Source organism: Euwallacea fornicatus, chromosome 2 (genome assembly GCF_040115645.1).
Source record: "Euwallacea fornicatus isolate EFF26 chromosome 2, ASM4011564v1, whole genome shotgun sequence".
In the NCBI taxonomy this organism is placed as follows: domain Eukaryota; kingdom Metazoa; phylum Arthropoda; class Insecta; order Coleoptera; family Curculionidae; genus Euwallacea; species Euwallacea fornicatus.
Window position 1 is genome coordinate 3968826 of NC_089542.1, and position 13531 is coordinate 3982356.

Below are 13531 nucleotides of genomic sequence, written 5' to 3' on the forward strand. Positions count from 1 at the left end.
TTTAACATATTTATATTAATAAAATAATTTGAAGAAAAATGGGAACTTCTCCCTCTTCCCGAGATACCAACACACTCATTTACACTTTATTGCTAGAACGTTATACATTATATAAGCAAAATTCTACCTCATATATGTATAACTATAAGCATTTATTATTAATTATCATTTAATTATTATATTGATTAACACCGATGGTTCCATCGTTGGGTACCATAAAAATGATCAACAAACGCGTTTTAATCGAAACTAAGGTAATGTATCAATCTTTGATCTCTCCACAGTTCCGTGCAAATTCTAACGAACCAGCACCCATCGCTGGTACCTGTAAAAACAACCTATAAATACTCATAAAATCGAATTGTTAGCACGCACCAGGTTGCTTATCGGCATCTCTAGAAACATTATAAAATTTGCATGATACCAATGTAAGCATGAGAGACATGCGCTTGGAAGATTCTTTTGAGTGCCCGATTTCCTGTAGTTGTAGTTCCTTTATCACGTGTGCGTAGGTTTCTACGCGTCCATAGTTTATTTTCTACGTGCCCGTAGCACATGTTGGAACTAAAACAAATGTTTTTGCAACGAATCCTATTCCAACGGTGTGGAATATTCGTGTTGCATACATGCGTGTTATAAGTAGTTTGTGAAAAACCTCAAACTATCATAGACCGACCACAGATTACTTGCCAGAACAGGCCTTTAGTGTTCAATGTGTCAACATTAGCAAACACTAAAAGACATGACGGCGGTTAAGTATTTATGTATGTGCATCGTGATTGTGTGTGCAGTTAGTGTTGGTTCGAGTGACTTTTCCGTTATTCCCAGTTTTATCAGAAGTAAGTTGAATTTGATACCTGAAATATCTACTAACTGACCCTCTGGACTGCATAAAAAATGTGCTTTGATGTTTATAATTTTTCAAGAATTATGACTTATCTTACCCTACCGTGTAAAGTGTTTCATATAAAATGTGCAATATCACGCTTATAATTTTTTTAATCGATATAACATCATAATTGATCTATAATGTACGTTGTAACGTTCTTCAATCTCTATGATGCTTTTATGGTTGCTATGGAAACGATATCAGAACTTTCAATTTCCGCATGACTCAACACTTCGACGAATTCATGACTCTTTTTAACGCCTAAAGGCAGCAATTAGTTGTAACATTGATGCACTTCTAATTTTAAAAATCGGGGGCATATGAACTCATAAAAATATTCAAATTATTGACACTGACACAAAAACTCATGTCAATTTTCTGTACCTCCGTAAAGCGTGCGTGCCGCCATCTACCAGTTAGCTTGAAACTGCTATTTTAAATGGGTTTAGGGCGTTAAAAAACTCCCCTAGGAGCATTCTCAAGTCTATAAATAAGTTACTGGGGGCTTTCGCACCCAATACTCTTTTTCTTTTCTACTAACACCTTTGCTTGAACCGGTTTTTCTAGAGTACCATGTGTAATATTAAAAAGAATTATAGAAAAATTTGAGTGTCGGTTGTTTGTGTAAAGTTTCCTGAAATTTGTGTTATGTTAACTAGAAATGTGAACTGAGGCCTTGGTTTCAATTCAATAAATGATACATGATTCAGAGGAACAAAATTGCAGAAAACCAACTACGTGTAATGTTTTCTTTCAAGAATAAAGTATCATGATACAATTTTTTTTCAAAATTTCTTAAGATTACTTACGTGTTTCGTTAGAATCCTCCCCCCATGTTTAAAGTTTAATTATAAAGTCACTTTTTTCTGCTCGTAAAGACTGTCGAGAACCAACTAAATCCAAAACTTCAGGGTATACGTTTTTTCTTTATACAATAAAATTTTCTGAAACTTTCAACAAATATTTTAAATGAATTTATCGTTTTTAACAAATTTAAAAATTAGAAATTTAATTTGTAATATTCGGTCAGTAAATGACAATAAGACGATTGCTATTTGTTAAAACAACATGACCGATATGTTCGGATATCCCGTAAGATAGATCAAACTGACATTTATGAATAAATCAATGCCAGGTTGCCAGACTTTGATAAATTTCTTTTAAGTTCTTTTCTCATTCTTGAGTAATGCAAAACCTTATTTCAGCCAGGGTTTGCCAGCCCCCACTAGGGGACATATGCATTAGCATCAAACAATGCCCATTCTTCATAAAACTATTGGACGACACTCCAATCCCAAGATCCAGGAGCATAATTCAAATCATTGTTAAGCACCAATGTGGAGAAATGGAAAATGATATACCAAAAGTCTGTTGTTTCATGTAGGTACCATAATGGCACCATTCTTCACTTATTAAATTATTGTTCTTTCGTGAAGAAACTTAGAACCAAGTTTTACCACTACAACCATCACGCAAAGACCATCCTCCTCTGCAACAAACAAACCGGAGCTTTCTGGATCTATTCTGGAATTCCTGGAAAACTCTAATAGGGTAAGTCAATTGGAGAGGCACCCTAACTTCAAGCAGCTTCCTCTAGGACGATGTGGGCCTACAACAACCTACGATAATAGGATTACTCATGGAAAGAAAACTGCTTTGGAGGAGTTTCCATGGATGGCCCTTGTCGCCTATAACTCGTCAGGTACCATTACTCGGAGGATTTGTTCTTATAACTAATAGTTTTCTAATACACAGATTCTGGCATCGAGTATAGATGTGGAGGCACCATAATCCATGAGAGATTCATCCTGACAGCTGCTCATTGCATTTTGAACACAACTCTGTGAGTACCAGTTTTTTTACCCAATTTATCAATAGAACATTTTTTAAGGTTAGGGATACGTCTTGGTGAGTACGACCTCTCAACTACCAAAGTAGACTGCGATGATACCTACTGCTCATCACCAGTTCAGGATTTCTACATAGCGGACATTGCAGTGCATCCAAAATACAATCCGAGAACCCATGAGAATGATATAGCGTTGGTCAAGATAGACGGAGTTGCCAATTTTACGCCGCGTAAGTATAAAATAAAAACTCAAGTTTGTCAACTCCTGTCAAAGGCTTTATCGCGAAGATGCAAAGTTTATTTCTATTATTTTTGCTGTTCAGCCAACGTCCAACCAATATGTCTTCCAGTGGCCGAAATCAATGATGATTTGACGGGCAAGTTTGCCATTGTTGCCGGATGGGGCATTACTGAAGATGGTAAATATTGTTTCATATCCAAGTTTTCTCAAATCCCCAATTTTCTTTAGATATCCACAGCTCCGTACTGCTCAAAGCCTCAGTTCCAGTGTTGCCAGAGAGAGCTTGTAGTGAGATATACCAGCGTTATTTGTCAGTGACATCAGACCAGATCTGCGCAGGCGGATATAAGGGGCGCGATTCATGCGCGGGTGATAGCGGAGGGCCCTTAATGTATACAGGACTAATTGAGGGCAGCCCCAAGTTTATCCAGTATGGGATTGTGTCTTTTGGACCCAGGAAGTGCGGGAGCGAGGGTAAGCCTGGAATTTACACCAGGGTGAAGAGCCATTTGTGGTGGATTCTGGACAATATTGTACCATAAGCTGCAGTTTATTACGGATGTGATGCTAAATATAATTACTTAACGCTAAAATGCGTATATTTAGAGTCCGCACCTGTTTTTTGACAAATATCCAAAATTTTAAGCTTTAAAATGTTGATAATATCAATAATTCCCTCTAAGGTAGTGATGTTTCGTGAATGTAATGACTTAATAAACTGTTTCATTTATTACTTGTTTTATTGCATGAAATGTGTAGAAAGTTGATGCCAATACGTTCTATTTGTTTTTAAATAGTTTAATTTTCACTTACATACAACCTTCTCCATAGTCTTATTCTCTCAATGTTAAATATTACGCTGCAAAATCATATTCCACTGATTTTTTCTTCGCCTGTAAGTCAGGCTACAAAATACGCCACCAAAACTATCCTAAACTTGAAGATGGTATGTTAGTATATGTGTATTAAAACTACATTTTTGACGCGCAAATATCCTTCACAAGTCTTATTGCATTTCAAAGCTTAGATGAAAATGGATTTATTCTAATTTATAATCTAACTTTGTGTTAGTTCTAATAGTAAAATTCTCTTACCACAATATCAAGAATTTTTTTAAATATATAATTTATTACTTTCACTTTGTAAAATAGAAATTTATCTGGTGTCTAATTTTTTTTAAATTTAAGTTTAAAATTTCTCAGTTTGTGAAAACTTTTGATTACCCCTAATAAAATAACTTGCCGATGACACATAGATTTTTCCTCAATTCTATAGGTTAATCTGTGAAGTATACAATCTGAATCACTAAAAAAAGAAAGGAATCTTCATGTGAAAATTAAGAGGCATTTTAGAACTATTCTTTTTTTTCCAAGTGCCCTGTTTACAAATTTTTATGCTAATGCTGTAATTTGTAAATTGTCTTTTAATAAACTTCTGAAAGTAACAATTAATAAATTTTATTCTACACAACTTTTCTTACTGGTACCTAAGCGATCCAAAAAGCACTTCAGCATTTGAAGTAGCTCTGGCTGCACTGTTACTAATTCATTGACTCTCTTCTCCATTTTTAAATTCAATTTTTGGTAGTCTGTTTCAGTCAATGACACCTTTTGTCTTAAATCACCTATGGTAGCCTCCTGTTCTTTTAAAAATTGTTGCAACTTGTTCTTTTGAGCAGCGACTTCTAATAACCCCTTTTCCATAGTTTTTTGAAGCTCTTGCTCCAGATAACTTCTCTCAGAAGAAGCAACAGTCCTTTCTGTAACTAAAGCAGAATGGAATTTATCCATTTCAGCTTCAGACACCTTTTGAATGTTTGTCATATAATCCACATTTTGTTGTTCGTTATTCAATTCAGAGCGTAGCTCTGCCAGCTGGAAAATTTCTGAGGGCAGCTTTAAATGCTCCAGTTTGTGGAGACAGGTTTGTAAGAGATCTACTTGCTGTTTTTGTTCACAGAGATCATTAGTTCTCTCTTCTTCTTCTAATCTTTGCTCCTCCTTAATCAACAAGTTTAATGAGTTTTTCAAAGTGTAATATTCCTGTTCAGAGACTACTTGTTCTTTCAACAGCTGCTCAGTATTTTCCAGTTTCTCAATGTCATTCCGCAGTGCTTCAAGACTGATCTTCAGTTTTTTGACTTCCATAATAGAATCTTTACATTTTCTTTCACTGTCTTCAATCAAAAGAACTGTGTCTGTATACTCAGGAGCAATTTGTTCAGCCGTATGTTTCAGCTTATGATTCTCTGATCTGGCAGTTTTCAAGGCCTGTTGTTTCACCAAAATCTCCTCCTTCAACTTGTCAATCTCTGCTTTATCACTTTCTAGTTTATCCTCCATGTCAAACACCTCTTTACATTTGTCGAACGCCACATTTATACACTGTTCAGTGGCAATAAGAAAATGCATAGTTACCAGAATATGACTGTTCAGTCTCTTAGGGTCAAACACTAATAAGTCTCCTAGCTTAAAATGGGCATCCATGAGAGGAGGAATACTTCTTGAAAGCTTCAAAAATAGAAGTTCTTCTTCACCCAATCCTGGGGGGTCTGGTGGGGCTTCAGTTTTAGTGACATAGGCACACTTCTCGTCCAAGTTAGCAACACAATCCCTGTAGAATTTCAGGACGAACAACTTATTTGGATTGCGGATGTTTGAGATGTTTACTGGGTAGTCGGGCCAGTAATCTCGAATTAAGCGGACGGTGGTTTCGATTTGTGAATCACTTAGTCCACCTTTTTTGGTTTTTAATTGAGGAGGCATGTTTGTACGCGATTTAATTAATAATTATGAATATTTGAAAAAATAATTGAGAACGTTTAAATTCGGTTTATTTGAAATTCACATTTGATCGATGGTAAACTATCACTGTCATAAGTTGACATAACATGAATTTACTCAAGCTTTGTCTTTAGCATATTCTTAACTCTTTCATAGATAGCTTTGTGATTCATACTGTCATCCTGTTGTGCACTGCACTACTCCAAATTATATGTGAAAACACCTAATAACCTCATAAAGTCAAAAAGGTTGATAGAGCGCAGGGTCGGTCTCAAAAATATCAATTTTTTGCCCTTTGTCGCAAATCTCCATCAAATTCCACCCCAAAATGCTCTCCAGGGCTGCAATTCTATCTGGTAAGTTTAGAAATCAAGGACTCAAACACCAATTATTTAATGTAACCTCGAAATAAAGGCTTAATACAAGGTTCATGTTTACTTATGTAATACCCAGACTCAAGCTGAAATATTCCAAATCAAGGGAATTATCTAATATAATGGTGATTTTTAGGACAAAACTCCAAATCCTTGGTAGCCCTTTGCAGAGCGACCAGCACTTCGGGGTCAAATAATACCCCTGCTAGTGCTGCTGGCGGTTCAACTCTCACTCGACCTGTAAGTGTTCTTTAGCTCGATTATAAAGCCCAAATACCTGTAAATTATTTTACGCAATAACAAAATGAACATGAGAAAATAGGGTCCTCATTGTAGAAGTATTAAATCATATTGAATAATTAAATTTGGTATTAAGGTCTGAGAGATTAGAGCCAACTTTCGTGTCTCTATTTACTATTATTTTTAACATGATGTAATCAAATGTGCAGATATCTTGAGTGCTAGGAATGCAATTGGCAAGTTTAGTGCCTGTTTCATGTTTTAATAGTGCTAGGACAATATTTAATCTGCAATTAATGGACTAAGCCTGGATTATGAATTTTTGCAATGTATAACATATCAAAAAACTTTCAGGTGAGGCAGGAGCCAGGCAAAGTTCGACATGGTTTCATTCCTGAAGAATGGTTCCAAGCCTTTTACAACAAAACTGGTGTAACAGGCCCTTATGCATTTGCCTTCACTCTATCCACTTATTTAGTAAGTAAGGAGATCTACGTCCTTGAACACGAATTCTACACGGGCGTCTCGCTCTTGCTTATGTGGACCTATGGCATCAAAAAGTTGGGCCCTAAAATTGCCACCTATTTAGATAAGGAAATCGATGTACGTTTGTGGTTTGATTGTGGTTTGTTTGGTAGATTTAAGGTCTATGTGTTCTAGAATTATGAGAATGATTGGAATGAAGGGCGAAATCTGCAAAAGGAGAATTTGGAGTTTCAGATTAAGAACGAAGAAAAAGCGCAGTGGTCTTTTGAAGGTCAGTAAATTTTTTTTTTGTTTCTCAAAATGGAAATAATTTTCTTAGGCCAGAACCTTCTTCTTCAAGCCAAGCGTGAAAATGTGGCTCTTCAATTAGAAGCCAACTATCGTGATCGACTTCAAACTGTCTATCAAGCTGTTAAAAACCGGCTAGACTACCAGGTCGAGAAGACCAATGCGGAACGCAGGATCGCTCAGAAGAATCTGGTTGAATACGTTATTGCCAGGGTGAAAGCATCAATCACTCCTGATCAGGAGAAACAGAACATCAATAAGTGTATCGCCGATTTGGCCCTGCTGGCCAAAGCTTAAACAGCTACGTTTGTAGCGTTATAATTATTTGGAATTTATTTACTTTTATTTCCTTCCATTTATATGAAAGCTATAAATAAAAAGATTCTACAATAAATAGTAATTTTAACAATTACTCTGAGTTAATGTTAGAAAAATGTGTCGAAGAAATACGGCCGATTGGTCGGTCTCTGAACAACTGTTAATAAAAATTTATTACAAAACATCATAGTCTAAAACTAATTTATTAACAATTTAAATCAATTATACAATAGTACGTCAATGCTCTTCTGTCTCATAGCAATTAACCACTTCACTACCGTCTTCCCCTCTACTATCCACCTCATTCCCACCACTCACACCCCAGTCTCCAATATTTTCCCTGCTCTTTTTATTGCCGGCATCTACTTCCTGGAAAGGGTCGGTTGCTGCACCCGAATTGTCATTGATGTGCGTCCAAGTTTCAGAGGCCCCCTCAATCTTTTTTATCTCGTCGTGCAAGTGGTGGGATCTATACAATTGATACTCGTAGTCCTTGTCTAAATGAGATTTCTTGATGTGTCTGTGCCTCGTAACATTGTCTTTGAAGGTTTTAGTGCAGTAAAGGCAAACGTACGGTTTCTCACCTTAAAAAAAGGCATAGTTTTCCTGGGTTGGGAACAGAGATAATTGATTTACCAGTATGGGTTCGTATATGGGTTTTCAAAGTTGAAGGAAAATTAAAGCGCTTGGAGCAAATTTTGCATTTATACGGTTTTCCCCGATTCGGATCATGTTGGTACATGTGGAGCCTTAAGTGCGCATCTTGTCTGAAGCGATTTCCGCACATTTCGCACACGAATGGTTTCTGTCCGGTGTGAATATTCATGTGATCTGCTAACGCTTGTTTACCACCCAGCAGGATTACACCGCAAGTTGTGCACTGACTGAAAGAGAAAAGAACAGTTGTCCTTTCAGGAAATTACCTTCCAAAATTTGTGTTCTCCCTGTTATTGTCGATATAATATCTATCTATTTCGGTTACTGGCCGACGGGGCCAGTAACGAAACTCACCTTTTACTGGACAAACTCTTCATGCGATGCTTGGCTTGAATATGATTACGCAAGCCTTCCATCATCCCGAAAAACATATCACATTGGGGACAGCAAAGATTTGCATGCGACGCTCTATAATGCGTTTTCAAGTCCATCATACTCTTATGCACTTCCTCGCAGACTTCGCAGGCATATTCCTTGAACTCTGGATGATTCGCCGAGTGCTTGTACAGCTGATACCATGATCGAACCATAATGAGACAATACTTGCACCTGAACGATCGGGGACCTCGCTTTACCTTCCCGGCAAGCATGCGTCTGACGGTAAGGTAATCTCGCGGTTGTGCAGATAATGTGGGTAGTCCACTTGAGGCGCCGCACGTTGTCCGCAATCTATGTCGTCGCAAATCTGATACCAAAACGAATGAAAACGAACATTTTTTGCACTGGTACTGCGGGTGCACGAATTGGTGCTTTCTTAGATCTTTAAACGTCGGGAACTCTTCGGGGCATATTTGACAGGCGTATTCACGGAAGTCGTCGTGCTCACGATCTGTATGGACATAGAAGGAGTGAGTGTTCGCGAATCGACGATCGCAGAGCTGGCATTGCGCTGATATAGCATCATTCGTATCCTGAAATTTGACGTAAGCTCTTCTCAACATAAAATAACAATTTCTGTTTACGCGAGTCTTACCTTTATGTATCTATCTGGAAATTTGGAAATCAAATCGGTACCAACTTTCTCAGGATGGTTCCTCTCAATGTGTATCCTTAAATCGTACTTCCTTTGCAAAGCTTAAAAATCAAACAAAACTGCATTTTCGATTACTGAACCAATATGAAATGTTACAAACTTACGTTTGTCACAATATTGGCACATAAACTTCTGCTTCTCGTGCACGGATCGAATATGCCTGTCAAGGTTAGTAATGTATTTGAAAATTTTGCCGCACAAGGGACAACTTCGAGCATCGCTGGCGCGATGATTCACTTCCAGGTGATAACGCATTTTTTTAAATATTCCGCTTCTTTTTGATGGCATGATTTTTTTATTACAAATTTTGCAAGAACCTTTTACATGGTCGATTTCTGCGTTGTGGTTGTCGTATATATCTTTAGTCTAAAAAGTCCGGGAAAAATTATACCGAGTGTATCTGAAATGTAGTCAAATGAATCTTTCATAAATATCAATATTACCCATAGGTGTAATACTGGTAATACGGAAATATATATGTATATTGATACATAAATATATATATAAACAAAACTAAATAAAATATTACTAAGAAATCTAAAAAATTATTAAAAAATTCAGCTAAAGGGAATGCAAACAAAAAATTATGTCCTTAAAAGTGCTCCATTCATAGGTTGATGTTACTCCTGAAACCTTTATGTCCAGACTTACCTCAAAGTATTCCTCACAATGATTACAAACGAAAGCGTCTGGTGAATGTATGGCAATATGGTACTTATACTTTCGAATCCCAATTATAGACTTTTTACATAAAACGCAATTGCCCCATTTTCTTTTCCTATTTCCCCCTCTCATATGACTTTTAATCCCATGTTCGATAAGGGCATTAAGGCCTTGGATTTTCAAATCACAATGCAGACAAGTAAAAGCATCATTATCTTGCCTCATTTGTTGTAAATTCCGTAAGTACCTTTCTGGAAGGAGAAAGTTTATATTTCAGATGTATGCAACATTTTAAAAGCTCATAACGTTAATTCAAATTAATTTGAGGTATTCTATATTGGTATTATCTAATGAAATAAGTGTTCATAATTTTTTTTCATAGGAATAATTTTAATTGTAAACCTACTTCCTGCATCCAAATTCTCAAGTGGTACCTCAAGATCGCACATAAATTGAAACAAGCTTTTGGTCGAAGCCTTTTTACTTCCACAATAGTTATGATCCTCCCGTATTAATCCTTGTTCAACGGCGTTTTCAGTCACGCCAGCAAGAGCATCAACGTTCACACCCTCTTCAGTCTTACTCAAAGATTGTAAATCTTCCTCTTCAATAGAGCTTCCTGCTTCAACTTTTATTTCTACTTCAGGTATTCCCGGAAGAGTTACAATTTTCTTATCAGGAAGGGAGTTTTTAAGGTGGGGATAAGTAGAGTCAAGAAAATTGTTTGAGTTGAGAAATAATTGGAAAAAATTGAATGCTTGTGAGCTCATATTTGTACAAAATTCGCAAATGTGTTGAGGTTTGCCGTCAAATGTAGATATCTGAAATTAGGTGATGTGATACCATGTGGGAAAAGGTAATAAAATAATATTTAAGTAAGCTTGGCGGCCTATAGTTGAGCCAAAAAATCTGCTCCTCAAACTGTTCTCCTGAGTGTGAATAAAGTGAGCTGTTTTGTAAAATATAATGCCACTTACTTGAACTTGGCAAAACTTGTGGAGCACGTCTATCAAGCTCACATTTTTCACCTTCTGATTTGGAGTAAGGCAATGAGTGAACTGAATTTCATGTATTGGGATTAAAACTTTGGAAGGTGACAGGCAAATGCGGCACACTTCATTGAAATAGGACTCAGGGAGTTCTAATTGAAGCAAGTTTTTGGCTACTGTGGGCAAATAAGGAATTTTCTCACATTCCTGAAAGATTTTTGAATTTAAAATTATTTATCTGATTATAATAACTTTTGCTTTAACCACTTTTAATTGTAACAACATTATTTGTATTCTTACTGTCTGGGGTATTAGTTTAATAGTTTCTGTCACAGGTGAATTTTCAGGTGAGGCTGCATCAGAATGGTTGGGATCATGGTTTTTTGACCATGAACCGGGGATAAGCGGCAGTATATTAGTAGTTTCACACACACCAATGTCTGTGAGAGGAATAATTTCAGGTGCTCCTGGCAGAGGTTGCATTGATGAAGGTGAAATAGAGATAACATTTTCTTTTTTCACTGTAGGTGGATCTAAGTACTGTCCTGTATTAGTATTTGTCAAACTGTCAGGATAACTATCAAGTGGTAGCTTTCGTTTTCTTGCCTACAATAAATAAAATAATATGCAATTCAGGCAAAAAGTTTTTTCTAGTGAATTTTTGGTTTGTTGAACATTTTTTACCATCTATTATAATTTTGATTCAATCTTATGTGAGGGCACACAAAGGGCCTAATAGTGTATTAATTAACTCACTAGTGGCTCTATGGACAGTGTTGGTAAAATTGTTGGGACAGCTTGATGAAGAAGCCGTCTTCTACAGCCACCCTCAGGAATGTAAAACCACTTCTTTTCAAAATGGTTGCTGCATATGCGGTGGTTCTGGGTGGGTTTGAAGCCATGCTCAAACCTTGAAAGTTCCATATTTTCTACCCATTGCTTTTGTTTAACAGGATCCACAGGAAATCTAAAATATTTTTCTGTGACAGCTTTAAAATTAACAAAAATTTATTATACATATATGGAGCAAATATATTGGCCCATTTATATGAAGTCCAACATGAGGCTGAAGGCTCGTTGAGCTTTTGGACAGTCCCAATTCAAAAAATCAGTTAATTAGTGGTCTAATGTAAAGGTTTCCTGAGATGATGCAATGTCTTCAGCCATGTTCAAGTTCTAGTTTTAACAAGGTTTTAACATTTAAGTGAGTGATGGCATGAAACTAATCTCAGTATTATTATCAAGAATGAGGCCAACATCAAGAGAAAGAGTTCAACTGATTATGTCTCAGTGCAAAGAAATGAAAATTGAGCTATATGATGAAAAACACCTTTTCAAAGTGAGGCAGGATGAGAGTTATCTCGCTTTATGTCACTAATTACTAGTAGTAAATGTGAATTTTTGTTCATAATATGTCCAAATAATTTTGTGAATAGTGATATGAAGCTATTAATCTAGGGTGTATACTAATGACCATGGTAAAATGAAAATTTTTACACGAAAGGGGTAAATTTTGAATAAAATGAGAAAGTCAAGCGGAAAGAGTTTTTATTAGTTATTTACCTATGTAAAGTTCTTTCCTTTTTGAGGGAGTTATTACAACCAAACACTATACATCGGACCATGTCGATTAACGTAAAAATTCAATAGAAATGAAAAATTTTAATGAAAAAAAAAAATTACATCTTGCTTTGGTCCCTGAATTTTGACTGATGCCCAATCTCGTAGGATTATCCGAAAAAACATATCTCGATCAGATTGATTCCTCTCAGCTGATTTCCAACCAATCAGATTGGAATCATCGTTGCGAAAAAAGGCAGTAATGAGAGTGACATAAATGATCTTTTTTGTCACGAAACGACGTCAAAGAACACCGAATTAATAGCATTTTCGTATCGTTCTAAAAAAAGATTTTTGGTGTGATTGATTAGTTTTAAAAAGTTGAGCCATTTTCTTTTCTTTTTTATTAATATGGCTGCTGTAGACAACGTCGAATATAAAACAACTTGTAACATATTAGTTTTAAAATGAGAAGATAATATTTTCCGGCAACCAAAAGACATATATACATACACTATGCAAAATTCTAGTTTCAGTGTAAGGAGAAGTATAATAATTAGAAATGAGTTGCCCTAGAAAACTTATGTTAAAAATATACAGTTTCGATTAATTTCCTCCGTCATTATATCAAGAAAACTTGGCTTCTAAACTTTTAAAGTACTATTTTACTATTTTATTTAACATATAATTCTTTAATTTCCAAGCCACATATGATGCTTTTAAATGATTCTCTTTTAATTCCCTTGTAATTGTAAATTTTACGAAAAATTCAATTTGATAAAAAAAATTATTCAATTGTAACTATTAAGTGCATAAAAAGGAGCTCCGTTTTTTTATGAGAACCAAACAAGCCTGTGCGATTTTTTTTACATAGATTATACGAAATATTAGTTTTAATACAGAAAGAGGTACAATGGTTGGAAATTAAGCAGATTGAAAAGTTTACATTAGTCTTGGATGAATAACTTCATGTAGTTGAGAATAATAGTGTATATTATTTTCCTCCGCCACTATATCAAGAAAACTTTACCATTAAAGTTTAAAACTATTAGTTTATTCAAAGATATTTGTTATTTTTACCTTTAATTCCTGATTTATACC

The 13531-nt window shown here is 35.7% G+C and overlaps 4 protein-coding genes across 8 annotated transcripts; 2 read left to right on the forward strand and 2 right to left on the reverse strand.

Moving 5' to 3' along the window:
- Positions 1-509: 509 nt before the first annotated feature.
- LOC136349468 (CLIP domain-containing serine protease B4-like) lies at positions 510-3709 on the forward strand. Of its 2 annotated transcripts, none has more exons than XM_066301041.1 (7): positions 510-839; positions 2095-2269; positions 2326-2591; positions 2645-2732; positions 2781-2968; positions 3089-3157; positions 3208-3709. In XM_066301041.1, exons 1-7 carry the CDS (start codon positions 743-745, stop codon positions 3519-3521), a joined length of 1197 nt encoding a protein of 398 aa, XP_066157138.1. In that variant the 5' UTR covers positions 510-742; the 3' UTR covers positions 3522-3709. The 2 variants fall into 2 exon arrangements, with proteins under 2 accessions (XP_066157138.1, XP_066157129.1); XM_066301032.1 differs by having other exon boundaries at positions 514-839; positions 3062-3157.
- A 675-nt stretch (positions 3710-4384) lies between these two features.
- Positions 4385-5866, reverse strand: LOC136349460 (myosin-6-like). Its single transcript, XM_066301019.1, has one exon. The coding sequence runs from the start codon at positions 5742-5744 to the stop codon at positions 4437-4439; it is 1308 nt and encodes a 435-aa protein (XP_066157116.1). The 5' UTR covers positions 5745-5866; the 3' UTR covers positions 4385-4436.
- Positions 5867-5959: 93 nt separating this feature from the next.
- On the forward strand, positions 5960-7653 carry ATPsynB (ATP synthase subunit b, mitochondrial). The gene is made up of 5 exons (XM_066301056.1): positions 5960-6118; positions 6273-6376; positions 6731-6979; positions 7037-7133; positions 7182-7653. The coding sequence occupies exons 1-5, from the start codon at positions 6091-6093 to the stop codon at positions 7445-7447; spliced, it is 744 nt and encodes a 247-aa protein (XP_066157153.1). The 5' UTR covers positions 5960-6090; the 3' UTR covers positions 7448-7653.
- A 2-nt stretch (positions 7654-7655) lies between these two features.
- Positions 7656-12742, reverse strand: LOC136349437 (zinc finger protein 569-like). 4 transcript variants are annotated; one of them, XM_066301002.1, is made up of 11 exons: positions 12554-12742; positions 11627-11837; positions 11135-11476; positions 10859-11077; positions 10288-10702; positions 9870-10132; positions 9323-9584; positions 9159-9259; positions 8480-9096; positions 8105-8352; positions 7656-8052 (listed from the first exon to the last, which is right to left on the reverse strand). In XM_066301002.1, the coding sequence occupies exons 2-11, from the start codon at positions 11792-11794 to the stop codon at positions 7706-7708; spliced, it is 2982 nt and encodes a 993-aa protein (XP_066157099.1). In that variant the 5' UTR covers positions 11795-11837; positions 12554-12742; the 3' UTR covers positions 7656-7705. The 4 variants fall into 4 exon arrangements, with proteins under 4 accessions (XP_066157099.1, XP_066157082.1, XP_066157091.1 ...); XM_066300985.1 differs by having other exon boundaries at positions 12434-12742; XM_066300994.1 differs by having other exon boundaries at positions 11171-11476; positions 12434-12741.
- Between the last annotated feature and the right edge of the window lie 789 nt (positions 12743-13531).